Source organism: Oryza sativa, chromosome 8 (assembly GCF_034140825.1).
Source record: "Oryza sativa Japonica Group chromosome 8, ASM3414082v1".
In the NCBI taxonomy this organism is placed as follows: Eukaryota; Viridiplantae; Streptophyta; class Magnoliopsida; order Poales; family Poaceae; genus Oryza; species Oryza sativa.
This window is the reverse complement of record NC_089042.1, coordinates 15,784,565-15,798,260: the sequence shown is the minus strand read 5'-3', so window position 1 is coordinate 15,798,260 and position 13,696 is coordinate 15,784,565. Positions and strand designations below refer to the sequence as shown.

General features: G+C 42.4%; 2 protein-coding genes across 3 annotated transcripts; both read right to left on the bottom strand.

Annotated features, from left to right (window-relative positions):
* Positions 1-2,180: 2,180 nt before the first annotated feature.
* Positions 2,181-3,646, bottom strand: LOC107275436 (uncharacterized). Its single transcript, XM_015793778.3, has one exon. It carries the CDS (start codon positions 3,383-3,385, stop codon positions 2,444-2,446), a length of 942 nt encoding a protein of 313 aa, XP_015649264.1. The 5' UTR covers positions 3,386-3,646; the 3' UTR covers positions 2,181-2,443.
* A 1,435-nt stretch (positions 3,647-5,081) lies between these two features.
* LOC9267033 (myb family transcription factor PHL7) lies at positions 5,082-10,680 on the bottom strand. 2 transcript variants are annotated; one of them, XM_015793019.3, is made up of 8 exons: positions 10,526-10,680; positions 9,734-9,835; positions 8,828-9,065; positions 7,949-8,025; positions 7,813-7,855; positions 7,655-7,712; positions 6,574-6,643; positions 5,082-5,810 (listed from the first exon to the last, which is right to left on the bottom strand). In XM_015793019.3, the coding sequence occupies exons 3-8, from the start codon at positions 9,033-9,035 to the stop codon at positions 5,343-5,345; spliced, it is 924 nt and encodes a 307-aa protein (XP_015648505.1). In that variant the 5' UTR covers positions 9,036-9,065; positions 9,734-9,835; positions 10,526-10,680; the 3' UTR covers positions 5,082-5,342. The 2 variants fall into 2 exon arrangements, with proteins under 2 accessions (XP_015648505.1, XP_066159755.1); XM_066303658.1 differs by having other exon boundaries at positions 8,828-9,051.
* Between the last annotated feature and the right edge of the window lie 3,016 nt (positions 10,681-13,696).

Genomic DNA, 13,696 nt, shown 5'->3' with positions numbered 1-13,696 from the left:
AGTTACACAAATTTTGAGTGTCCTGTAGCAAATTTTGCCAGGATTTTTAATATTTAAATTTTGTAACATGGTATAAGGGTTAATGTAGTACTGATTTTCATTATTCCCATTATGTCCACAATTCCACAACCAATTATATGTTTTGAAAGAGAATCTAAACAATTTAAAAATTAATAATTAAAACAACTAAAATAGAATCTTTTAACCTAACTTTACTACTTTTTACTAAACAATCTAAATATCCATATATTTTCGGACATAATGAGTATATCTGTTGTCAGAGATATGAGAACCAAGGTCCCTATCTCCCCCGGGTCACCGGGATACGGTAGAATACAACGAGGCAAACAAGACATGCATCTTCAAGACGCCAAGGAGAAAAACCAGGTGTCCAGGAATACTCTGAACACGCCAGGTGCCCCGGGAGCCGAGGACGCCCTCGGGTGTGGTAGCCATCTAGAAACCAAGGCTAGCCATCTTCGGGTCGCAGGTAGGAGCACAAGCTCTCTCTTCGAGCCCCGGACGAGGGCCCGGGCATGGCCCCTACCTCGGGCTCTCTATGAAAAAAGCACAATCAATTCATGGAAAAGCTAACACGGCCAGGGGAGCCACTCCCTTGCATTAATGATGATGTGGCGCGTGTCGCATATACATCCTGCCAAAAACGTGGTAGCATAGAGAGGCTTGTACCGTGTGTCACCAAGGCAAACCCATGAACAGTGGAGGCGAGGCCACCTTTTGACTTCGGTGGGCCTCCTTCATCAGCCAACAGAGGAAAATATTCATCCCCGTCTAATTCAAAGGGATTCAAAAAGACCAACCATACCGAATTTAATAGAGTAAGGCCCACTCGCACATCAATATATTAGTGTTGTGGAGTCCTCTTACTATAAAAGAAGGATCACAGCCAAAGGATAGAAGGTTCACAATCCCGCAAGCTAGCATATTCCCTTAGACTTTATGTTTCCTGCATTGTAATCGAGTTTCATCCTTTATCCTTAGTGCACACACAGAGGAGTATAATATTACGCACCCGTGCGGCTTGAACCTGTATGGCCGGTTCTCAACTCCTTGCGGGATTGTGAACCCTCTATCCTTAGGTACCCATCCCCTAGCCGAATCTACAAGGGAGAGTACTCGCTTTCCCGCTAGTGAAGTTCCACACTATTGTCAGTGTTGTCCTACTCTACATGTGCACAGTACTTGGTTCATCAATGATTTAAATTTCTGGCAAAGCCCTTTAACTGCTAGGGCTTTCATCAGCTATGATCAGCTATAGTGGGCTCTAGCTACAGCTCAGATATTTAATTGTTTTGAAAAATATATTCTCATTTCAAGCACAACATCAATAATCAATATTAGAGAATCAAAGAAAAAAAAAAGCTTCCCTGTCTCTGGCTGAAACGGTGACGCTTGGTGAAAAAGAGGAGTGGGCCTCCAAAGTTTGAATGGAGCTACTACTATCGTAGCTTCCAGGCATAGCCGCTGTCACCGCCTCCAGCCGCATCCGCCAACATCACAGCTTCCGGGCTCAGCCGCTAGCTGCCTCCGATCGCAGCCATCGCCGTCGCCGCTTCCGCCTACGGGCGCAGCCGCAACCATCACCATCGATGTTGCAGCCTGCAAGTCACGGCCACCGTCGTCTAGCAAGGAGGATAGGGACTGAGGGAGAGAGAGATGGAAAGATGGAGAGAGTTAGGGACTTAGATTAATATGAGAGGTATATGGGCCTTAGCCCGTAGCCAATTCAGCCCACCACCATGATTTAGCTGCCGCTAAATTAAGGTCAATTTAGTGGCTATCTCCCGCTCAGACTAGCTATTAGCATCATAGATTGTGTAACGGCAAAAGTAGCATATTTTAGCTACTGCCTTATCTAGGAGCAATCTCCGGCTATAGCGGCAACTATAGCTGGAGATTTAAATCTTGATTAATAGCAGTATTTATGTTGTTTGCCATTTTTTACTTTTAATATTTTGATTGTAAATAAATTTTAGAATACATAGTTTTGGGAACATATAGTGCACGTAAAATTTTCTTGAAAAGTATTTTTCATAATCTCATAAAACTTATAATTATATTTTTATAATCTTATTCTAATGCAAAATTATAATCAAAGTCACTCCAAAAATCAAAAACAAAAGAGAAGCAAACAACATGTATTTGTGACGAGAAGAGTATAATGTAATGCTTTCGACATTTCAACTAAGATTAGGAGGTTATCAAGTTACTTAAATTTCTGCGTTATTTTGCATATAGCATTTTGCTAAAAAAAAAAGAAGTAAAATTGGTCTATGTTACTATTGTGTACTACAAATTGTGTATCGCCGAATCCACTATTACAAAACTACAACAAAAATAATACAAGCAAAGCATGTCGTTTTTTTTCTAGCTAATCCCTTAGCCTTGAGACATGTTAACTTCAAGGCACAATCTCCTTTTGTCATCTGTCGAGCTCGCGCGCTTCCTCGCCGGCGGCCGCCACCGCCACCGGCAGCTGCTCGTCGTCGCCAAGGAAGAGCGCGTCGTACACCGGCAGCAGCACGAGGATCGCCAGCGCGGCCGCCGCGGCTATCCCGACGGCGAGGAACCCGAGGAAGGCGGCCACCGGCGACGTGCGCCGCGGCGTCTCCCACACGGAGGAGAGCGCGAGCGCCACCACCTGCACGGGGAGCGGCACGACGACGAGCGCGGCGAGCGCGTACGCCCTCGCGCGCATCCGCCGGTTGATGGCGACGGCGGCGACGGTCCAGCACGCGGACAGGAGCAGCGGCGCGTAGAGCGCGGCGAGCGCGACGAGCAGCGCGGCGGCGTACGCCGGGTAGGCGCAGCGCGCGTCGACGTCCGCGGCGTGCGCGAGCTGGCCCGGGTACGGCGCGACGGCCGCCGGCAGGACGAGCACCGCGACGTGCGCGCTGAGGAAGGGCAGGCACGCGAACGGCACGGCGAGCGCGGCCGCCGGCAGGCGCGCGCCGCCGGTGGACGCGCGCAGCAGCAGGAGCACGGTGGCGAGGAAGCACGGCTCGGCGACGCCGTGGGCGACGAGCGGGTAGGCGAGGCAGGGCACGACGTGGCGCGGCGGGGACACGACGGCCCGGCTGAAGAACGGGAGGCGGATGACCTCGGCGGCGGCCAGGAGGCCCGCGAAGATGGCGAGCAGCAGGCGCGCCCCGCGCACCGACGGGCCGAGGTCGAGCATCCGCCGGAGCCGCCCCGGCTGCCGCGCGTGCGCGTCGAAGGAGACGACCACGCACGTCGCCGCGACGGCGAGCGACACCACGACGACGGCGAGCCACGCCACGGCGAAGTCGGCGGCCCCGTCGCGCGGCGCCGCCGACAGCTTCCCGGCCTCGAGCGCCTCCGAGACCGCGACGCTCGCCTGCATTGCAGCTTCCGCTTCCCGTCGGCGGCGGCGGCGGCGCAATCCGGCGGCGGCGGCAACGACGACTCGATCTCGCTGCTGCTGCAACAGCTCGGTTTCATATCAGAGTATCAAACCGGCATGCATGCAGCGACGTCGAGACGGCGGCGGCGGCGCCGGCGCCGGCGACCAAACGAGAAGCTAAAGAGGCAGCTTCCGTCTCCAACAATGGCGCATAATGATCTGAGATTAATTGTCACGACAGCAAGGAGAAGCAGATGCAATGGTGGATGGATTAGTAATTAAGCAGATGGCAAAAGCTAGGGATCATCTGGTTAATTAGGCAACTGTACAGACAGACAGGTGCAGGGAAATGACACTTGGGGGGTAATTGGCTTAATTAAGCTTTTGCTAGTCAATCATGACAGTGGATTAAGTCCTTTGTTAAGCTGGAAAGCCATCCAAAAATAACTAATTGTAGCTGTACATGTCCAAAGATTGACGTACTGGCACGGTTGAAGGGATTTCTTCGTGCCAAAAATAGGAGCATCAAGATGTGCATAAGCTTGCAGCTTTCGTTCACTGCTTTTAAAATAAATCCAGATTAAGGACATGTTCTGTATTCAGGGATTTCAGGGGAAGCAATTCAATTCTCAAAGGAATTTTAAGAAAAAAAATCTCATGCTCCCATTTGAAATACTCATTCCATTTCAAAATATAGCAACTTTTAACTATAAATCTGAATATACCTTTATTCAAATTCGTGGTTAAGGGTTCGTGCAGATTGGCGTCAAAATAAAACTTACCAAATTTAGCAATGTCAAAATTTTGGCAAATTGGTAGCAATACCAAAATTTTGGTAGGACTGACTTTAATAATGTTGCCAAAATTCTATACATATTGTCAATATTTAGCAACAAACTAAACGTAGCCACGTTTGGCTCAATAGATCTTATGGTTAGTGATGGTACAGGAAGAAAATTCACCCCTCAGCCTGGCTGTCAGCTGCTACCTCAGCTGTGGTCTAATCAGATGTAATTTTCAGATTCATGAACATAGGCAAATTTTGCTACAGGACATCCAAAATTTGTGTAATTTGCTGATAGACATCGACAAAACGTGTCACGGCTGAAAGACATTTAAAAAACTGGTGATTTGCTAGAGGACACTTTCGGCTTAATTGGAAAGATGGATTCCTAAAAAAGACGAGAATGCCCCTCTGGCTACATGCTTCAAATATGGTGTTAGAGTAAAAAATTGGAAATTATGCAACTCTAAATTTGTCATAGCCCAACGTACATCACTAGCATACATCATATTTCATTTTCACAGAGTCTTGGCTCAAAAAGCTTTTGACCCTAGGATCATTATCGTCTTTTTGAAAAATTTGTTTCTCCGATTGAGTTGAAAGTGTTCTCCAGCAAATTACCATTTTTCTGGAGTGTCTTTTAGCCGTAACATGTTTTTACGATGTCTACCAGCAAATTACATAAATTTTAAGTGTCCTTTAGCAAATTTTGCCCATGAAGATAATATGCTTTTGGAATAACAACAGGATACACAGCATGGATTTCACACTATAAACTAAGTAAAAGGTTAAAAGTTGAAGTAGGCCATTTCGTCGGTCGTTACTATTACAGCACAAGTCATTCTAACAACAGATGGTTCCTAAATTGACAGTGCACCCCAGATTTACAGCAAGAACAGACAACAAAGAAGATTGGCATGAAGCATAACATAAGTCATTCTAAAATAATATTTTTTAATTAAATATCAGTTACATTAGTCCCCATGAACATCTAACAACAGTGCAAGAATTACAGCTACTCTGCATGTCATGTGCCCAATTTCCTTTTGAAACCTAGACTCTCTGTCTAAAGGTATTTGTGTTGACAAGGCCAAAATCTACCAACGGCTACAGATGAAATCTTACCATGTAAGCTTTGTCAAGGTGATGGACTGATGATCAGAGCACCATAGGCTAATGGCCTGAATAAGGCATCGAACATTCTTGGAACTCGGATCCTGTGCTTGACTCAAAGATGCCTGGTGGAAGTACAAATTCTCCATCTGCGAATGCTGTGACATCGCCTGCATCACTGCCCCTCTGTCTCTTGGCTGCACGCTCATGCTTTGGGCTGAGCGTCGGTGAACCAGGCCGGCAGCTGGAGTCAGGTGTTAAAGGTTCACCACACGGGAGAGCATCATCATGCGAAGGGCTCTTCGTCGGCTCAACTTGGCTTTGACTGTTCTTGCTATGGGGTGCACCCTGAACTGGAGATTCAGAAATTGGTACTGGAGTTGGTGGGTTAGTTTTCTCAGAGTCAGGCAATTGTTCGCTTGACGTGGCTCTGGAAGCTCCTGCACCAATGACACGCTGCTGCTCTTCGATGATCTTCTGGAGATACTTCCCCTGCGCCTCAATTCGCAGCTGTAGCTGCCTTTGCACCTGCAAGAGATGTTTGTTAGTTCAGATTACACAAGAAAGTTGCACATGGTTTCTTCAGTAGAACAATTGCTGTATACTAGGAAGACTCTGTGTACGTAGTATTACTCTAAGTTTACTGTACAACTGTAAGATTCATAATCTCTCCTAGGTTATTGCTGAAGCAAAGCTCCAAAATGAAAACAATTCTGTACAATTATTACAATATTTAGTTCAACTAACAAACTGGTGTTGTGAATTCTATCTAATACAAGATTATTCTGGCACATTAGGCTCCATTTGCAGTTGTTGTGCTGTGCTGTGCTGTGCTGTGCTGTGCTGTGCTGTGGTGTTCTATTCTTTTTTTTCATTGAAAACTTATAATGGTTAAGTTTGCGTTACAGATCAAATTGTTATCCAACATTCATGTCTCCTTCAACTGTGGCACATTTTTGGAACACAATAGTATTTTCGTTTGCTGCATAGAATAAAAGAAAAATAGTTTGCCAAACGCCAAATTGTCTAAAAGCAGTTGCACCAAATGAGATCATCATAATCCACTGCCATATCATACTGAGACTTCTGTACACCAGAAAACACCATTGAATTTAGCATCCCTTTTACAATTTAACCACGATTTGATTTTATTTATTGGATTATTCTCAAGTCTCAACATTAACACCATAATCTAGTTGATGGTACATTACACATCACTCAACTAGAAACATCAATAATTGTGAGTTTCATATCATAAAGTGTGCTTCATATTAGTGCAGCAGGAGCTTACCTCTAATTGTTCATGTAGCCGCTTCTGGACCTCCATCTGCAGCTTCAGGGCTTCAGATATCTGCATTCCACTGCAACGGAAGTGTAAAAATATGAGTTTCTTATACCAAATGGCACATGGTTATAGAAGTAATGAGATCAGGCCAATGATCAGGCCAATGTAAACAGTATATATTGCAAATTCAAAAAATAGAAGGATAAGAACATGCTGGTAAGCTTGATAGCTACTCTAGTAGGTATAACTGCAGAACTACTGCAATTCCAGAAACAGCTGCAGCACAATGGAGGCTCACAGTAACAACATTATCTCCAGTAAGTACAGTTGCCTGATAACTTAGTTACTACTCCCTCTAGTCATAAATATTTGATGGTTATGACAGTTTCGGTCAAATCTTTTAATCTTTGATATTCGATTTTATATTAGAACAAGTCTATCTATAAAATCTTATAAGTTCACAAGATTATGATAGTACCTAGTACTTATCAAGGCAATTCTACATATACATTATTTTACCTTTAAAAGTAAGCATCTGAGAGATTATTGATGGTCAAAGTTTTAAGTTTGAGTTAACCTTGTCCGAACATCAAATATTTATGACCGGAGGGAGTATTTAGTTTAATTTCTATGGTATCTCCACCTTAGTTTAGATTTCACTTATCTCTAGTCCAATTTGTTAGAGATAATCTCTAAACAAAAATAAGAATATAGAGAGATGGAAGTTTTCATTTTAATTCAGCAAAAATAAGAATATAGAAATCTCCCCACATGCCATCTGGCCTCTATATAAATGGTATTTACCCCCAATAAACTTTGGATCATTACAAACAAGTTGCTTGATACTTCCTTTATTTTCATTACTAATAATATAAAATGCAGCAATGTATTTCTTTTCTCCCATGCCATCAGGCATTTTGATGATGATGTTAACTGTAAATTATGTTTAACCTACTAAACAGAACAAATCAACACATAAGAAAACCATTGGACTTGAGCCTTTTCCTTTCCTTGATTACTAGTAGTGAGATCCATGTTTCTCAAAAGTAAACACAAAGACCAACGGAGTAGAGTTATTTGAACTTACGATGAACCTTCAAGTGCAGAAAGCAGATTCCCTGGATCTTTATCTTCATCCTTGTTGTCTACACAAGGGATATAGATTAGATAAAGTGAAATAATAATATAAATATGTTCTTCCTTGGACATATCTAAAAGGATTAGTAGAATACAAATGCCCCCTACCATCAGCTGAAGGGTCTGGAATGTACTTTGCAAGCCGGTATTTCTAGACAAATAAAAGCAAACAGGCAAAAAGTTAGGAAGAAATGCCATAGATGGTCAAACTGATAAAGGGTCATTTGTTTCGCAATAATTTTACCTGTAGGTGACTTTTCACATGGTATATTGTCAGTCCTGGCACACCCATAATTCTCAGAACTCCCTTAGGAGTGGCTCCTGTCACAATTGAGGAATTACATTATAAGTAGACATACCTACTTAATAAACTATGCAGTTCAAAAACAGTGGTTCCATAACATTGTGAGCTGACAAGTTCTTTGAAAGGCATGAGTTGCATATAAAGGAATTCTGTGAATATTAAGTGGTGTACAAGGAATAAAATCAATAAAACTACTATATGCAGAGGGAGGTTGAGAATATCAAATATATATTTTATTTTAGTATTAATAGCATGTTCATATGTTGTACTACTCTGTTTGCATTTTTAACACAAATCATATTAAGAATCAGGGTTTCCCATGGATGCATGCAAACTACATGCAAACCATGAATCAAAGAATTCTTTCAATTGCCCAATAAATCACCATTTCCAGATCACATGCTCATTCAATGTCTCCTTGGAAAACTCATATTTCACAGAGCTAATTCTAAAGGAAGATGATCAATATCAAGAAGATGAAGTAATCAGGAATAAATCAAATGGTGGAATAGATGCAAGTGTTTTTTTTTTTGTGTGCTTTTATGGTCTTGAGGAAAGATAGATCAATACCCATTACATTCCATTCATTTTGGTTCAGATCTTGAATATTACCATCGTGCTATTGTCATATTTGTCAAGCTTATAGTTTTCATTTAGTACAGCAAATGCATATTATAAATCAAAAACAGTCACCACAGTTGCAAACATGTAATGTATAATACTAGAACCAACTTCTCTAACTCTACGTACTAGATAAAATATAAAACTATAAAAGGAGCAACAAAAAGGGAAAAACGAGTTGAATCATGGAGGACATACTATCAGGCCCACCAAGCTGAGTAACAGCCTCCACGAAACGGTCATGCAACTCATTTGTCCAACGTAACCGCTGTCTTGCCGCCATATTAGGGTTATTGTTCCCTCCGTTACTAGGGACAATAGCATTGTTCCCTAACTCCATTTGCTCATGAGCAGTAGGATTGCCATGAGTCTGACCACTGCTGGAAATAGGATTTGGCTGATACATTGCATTTGCTCATCACCTGAATTTACAGCACTGGATTTATCCAGGAAGTAAAACATTTAATAAGATGATATGTCATCTCGTAATTAAAGAAAACAAAAACTTAATACACCATTAGAATTTCACAACTTGCTCTTTTGTGAAGCTGGAGGTGTACAGGGTATACAGACATTTTCAGAACACTTTACTCTAACACAAGTCTATGGATGCAAAATAGCACTAAAATTATTATCTGCCTGCTAACACTTGAAAACCAACTTAATGCTTGAGAGGCAAAAAAAAAAAAAAAAACAGATTTCCTGTATTGCTTTGAACCCTACAGGATAGTTCATTAGTTGAAACTGAAACCGACAGTTTAGAGTTACCAGTAGGACAGATACCAACTTAATTATCATGACTGCACAATTGAGATTTTAGCTTTTCCATCCAATGAAAACTAGATAAGTAATTCATTGCATCAGTCTAAATTAAAAATCACTGTAACAACGGAAGAGTTCTAGGAGAGGCTATCACTTGGAATTTGGATTCATAAGACCTTTTGTTCAAAAACTAGTGATAAATTGTTGTGGAAGGTGTCAGCAACACAAGTGAGATGTTGATAGACGAATTATTACAAAATCAACGATATAATGGTGGAAGACATATGCAAAGATTAAACAACCATATCCTTGGGAATACAAGCGCAACATGGTATACATTACCCTTGCTTTGGATTAGGTAGCAGTAGTAGTATTGGCTTTCAACCAGAGGTGCTACATGTGTAACTAGCAACGATGTAGGGAATGTGTGGCTGAATTGATATCCTGAGGACAAAAAAAAAGATCATATTAACGGCAGATTGCTGCAGTAGGACCATCTCACCTACACAGTACATGAAATTTTAACAGATAAATTTTCCAACTATACTTTCAACAAGTAGATAAAGGCCATGGTACCAAAAAAACTGTCCTACATAGTACATACACCCAAGTTATGTGCTCATATCTCCCGAAGGACAGTAAGACTACATTTCAGGCAGGTCTAGCGAAACTAAAACCATTAAAAATAACTCATGCCACCATACATCATTCAAGGGCTAAATCTACTCCAATTTGCAAAGAAAGAGCGCCGATACTCATCCTCCGACCACAAGATGACGATACTACACAAGCAACAAAATGACTAAAACCCCTAAAATTGAGCACATTTACTGAAACTGGGGCACAAGTAGGTGGCTACCAAAGTAGTACCCACATGTACACAAGCATCTCACATACATAGCAACAACAATCTCAGCTGCCAGTACGCACCGACCAGGTGCCGGAGGCCGGAGTCCCCCAGTGCGCGTGAGCTCATAGCGCTCGGATTGGTACGGGGTGTAGCACCCAAGCAGCCAATAAATCGGGTGCCAAGAAACGCAGGAAACATCAACCCACGGATACGAGCGGATCGCCCCCACCGGGAGTGGCGACGCGAGGGGGGAGCAGGAGGAGGAGGAGGCGGAGGCTGCTAACCTGGGGCAGGCGACTGCCCGACGAGGGAAGGACTCGCGATGCGGCGGCGGCGGACGGCGGCTCGGCTCGCCGGAGTAGGGGGCGGAGGCGCAAGGAGACGGGGGGAAGCCAAGCGATTTTTTTTTATTTATTTTTTTTCCTTCTCGAGTAATCCTTCCCTCTCTCTTTTTTCTTGCGCTTTTGCTGCTGCGCTCGATTGGTCCGGGCCCGAACGGTCGACGGGGGGAGGTTAGGTGGGGCCCACTAGAGGGACCGTGGCCTAGAGAGAGAAAACAGAGGTCTTTTTAGCAGTACTAACATCCTAGAGAGAGAAAGTACAAAATCTTGACACACAAATTATAGGTGTATGTGGAAATGGCATATCAAGAAGAACAAAATATGGAAATAATGTGCTACGCAGAGTAGTACTACTATATTCACCCATAATGTAGTGTAATGGATTTTGATCCTGTTATTATTAAATTAAGCGCTACCCGTAAATTAGAGCTACCGAACACTTAATTAATCACTCGCTAACTACTCGTAAATAAGCTCAGCCCAAATCATTTGTCCGAACACAAAGTGACAATATGGGTTCAGGGCGTCATGTCTTACTGTCCATACTTCACATCTTACTTATAAGTTTCAATGTCATTTTTTTCATGTAAGATACTGTTCGATTTGGCTAATTGGCTTAACTGCTCCGTTATTTTCCATGGGCATATGCTTCCTAAGCTATTGTTATATTTTTTTACAAATACTATTTATATAAAACTTTCTTAAAAATCATATTAAAATATATATTTTAATTAATCTCGACTGATCAGCTCAGCCGAAATGCTCAATCGAACTATGCCTTATGTGTTCTGGACTTCATCAATTAAAAACAATTACTGTAATTGCTCCCGGAAACAATTACTACAAGGTTGCAAGATTTGGGTTCAGGGCTGAAATAAAATTTGGCAACATCTTGTACCATTTGTCTTGGCCAAATTGTTCATCATAGCACAATAAACACTACGATTTTACCATTTGTTTTTAGTTACTGGGAAAGGCACCATTAATGTCCTTGCATCCCCCCCCCCCCCCAAAAAAAAAAAGAGAAAAGAACTTGCTCCATTGCTTCATTATTTAATACTTTTGACATTTTTGTCCGCATGTCAAGACATTTTTTGAAACATCCCAAACAACTCCATAAATCATTGTCATTTTTTGTGATCTATATGCTTGAGACTATTGAAAATCAAATTTGTCAACAGCCTCCCTTCGCCACTACGTGTGCAACCTAGGTAGGATCAAAACCACGAGTTTTTCATGAGTCCATAATCCATTCGTGCTAAAATTAAAAATGCAACACTTAGTATCCATCTTAAGATTGCATACCGTAATATAACCATTCACTTAGCATGTGTTTGGTTGCAAGATTTTTGTGGGTTGGGCTGGAGCCGTCCCATTTTTACACAGGTGTTTGGTTGAAGGACTGTGTGGACTGGGTTGGGTCCAAAAAGAAATATTATGACTATATGCGGGTTGGTTTCGCTCAGGGGAAATGTGGTGGACCGATCCATCTCACCTCCTCGCGCTCACATGAGACGCACGCGAGAGTAACCCTATCTCTTTTCTCACTATATCGTGTTTTTCCCCTTCACAGTGACAGCGAAACATATCCAGATCGAGAGAGGGCAGCGGCGGCCACTCGCGCGCAAGAGGGCGCCGGCGCCGGCGTCGTGCCACGGGCCTGCTTCCTCCCATACCTCCTCTCGCCGACCCCTTTTCCCATCTCCATCCTCCTTTCTCCCATCCGCTGTCGCGCCTACTCGTGGCTGAGCTGCTGCACCTCCTCCTTCCAGTCCCACGCCCGGAACTCCCGTCTCTCCCGTCAAGACAATGTGCAAGACTAAAATTTGCTACAATGTATAAGACTTAAATTTGCTATTATGTACGAGACTTGAACTCCTTATTATATGTGGCTTGAACTTCCTATCTATGCATGTATGCTAATTATAGGTAAGGCCTGAACTTCCTTTTGTGTTGGTTTGAATGGATGAATGTCTCCAATGGTCAATTTTCTTGTTTTCAACTTAGTTTGTTGTAATGATTGCACGTAATGGTCAAGGCTTGAACTTCCTTTTGTGTTGGTTTGAATGGAGGAAGGCGTGTGTGCTGTTTTCACCCTCTTTTGCTAAGCAGAGCAACATCAGGAATGTACCTGTGCATGTTATCCTAGATTTTATGGAGATTTTGTCCAAGTAATTTCATATGTGAGGTAACCTCACCAAGAGGTATCTCCACCTAAACAACCCACATTTATCCCTCTATCCAAACAAATGATAGAACCATTACGACCCACCATATCCCTCAAACCAAACAAAAAAAAACAAGGTTCGTTCTATCCCTCCAATCAAACAGAAACTGGGTCCAACCCATTCAAAAAAATAGGAATGGACCTAACCCATCCCACCACATCCCCCAACCAAAAACATGCTTAAGACATTTGCCGTTGAACCTTTGCCATTTTATTTTTTTTATGAACCTTTGCCGTTTCGCCGTTGTTTTTTTAATAGTCATTTTGCCCTGGTTTTCATTCAGTGAAAATGTACATTGGGGATATCATGGGCGTGTGAACTTGGCTAGCTGATTGTATTGACAGAGAAAAAGGCGATCTTGTATCAGATTTCTTCGCAGTTATCTTTTCAACAAAAAAGAAGGATTTCTTTGAAGATCAATCCCCGCAGTCCTGGTCACTTGAAAAGGTAAAAGCAAGGTTGAATTAGTTGGGATAATTCCCTTTGAATAGGTGAGGATGGAAGACGTGATCGAGACAGAAAAGCATATCGCTTCTAACTGTTTTGAGTGTTTGACTGTTATTCTAGCTAGATATATGCTTTTGGCAATAATAACTCTGTTATATATGGTTCGGCAAGTATGAACATGGATTATCTTAATCACTGTCTGGGAATGAAATTTCATGTACTGAACATCTTAAAAGTGGTTTAAAGCACCTCTTAGGGCTCTTGAATTAGTCTGCTGTCCTTTTGGGCTTTTTTTTTAAAAAAAAAACAGAGCCCTCTAATTCAGATCTTCTCTTTTAAAAAAAAAAACTAGATATGGTTGGCAATAAAAACATCCAAACACCTAACTTAATTCAATTAAAAGCAATTACTATAATACTAGCTCCCAAATTAAATTGCA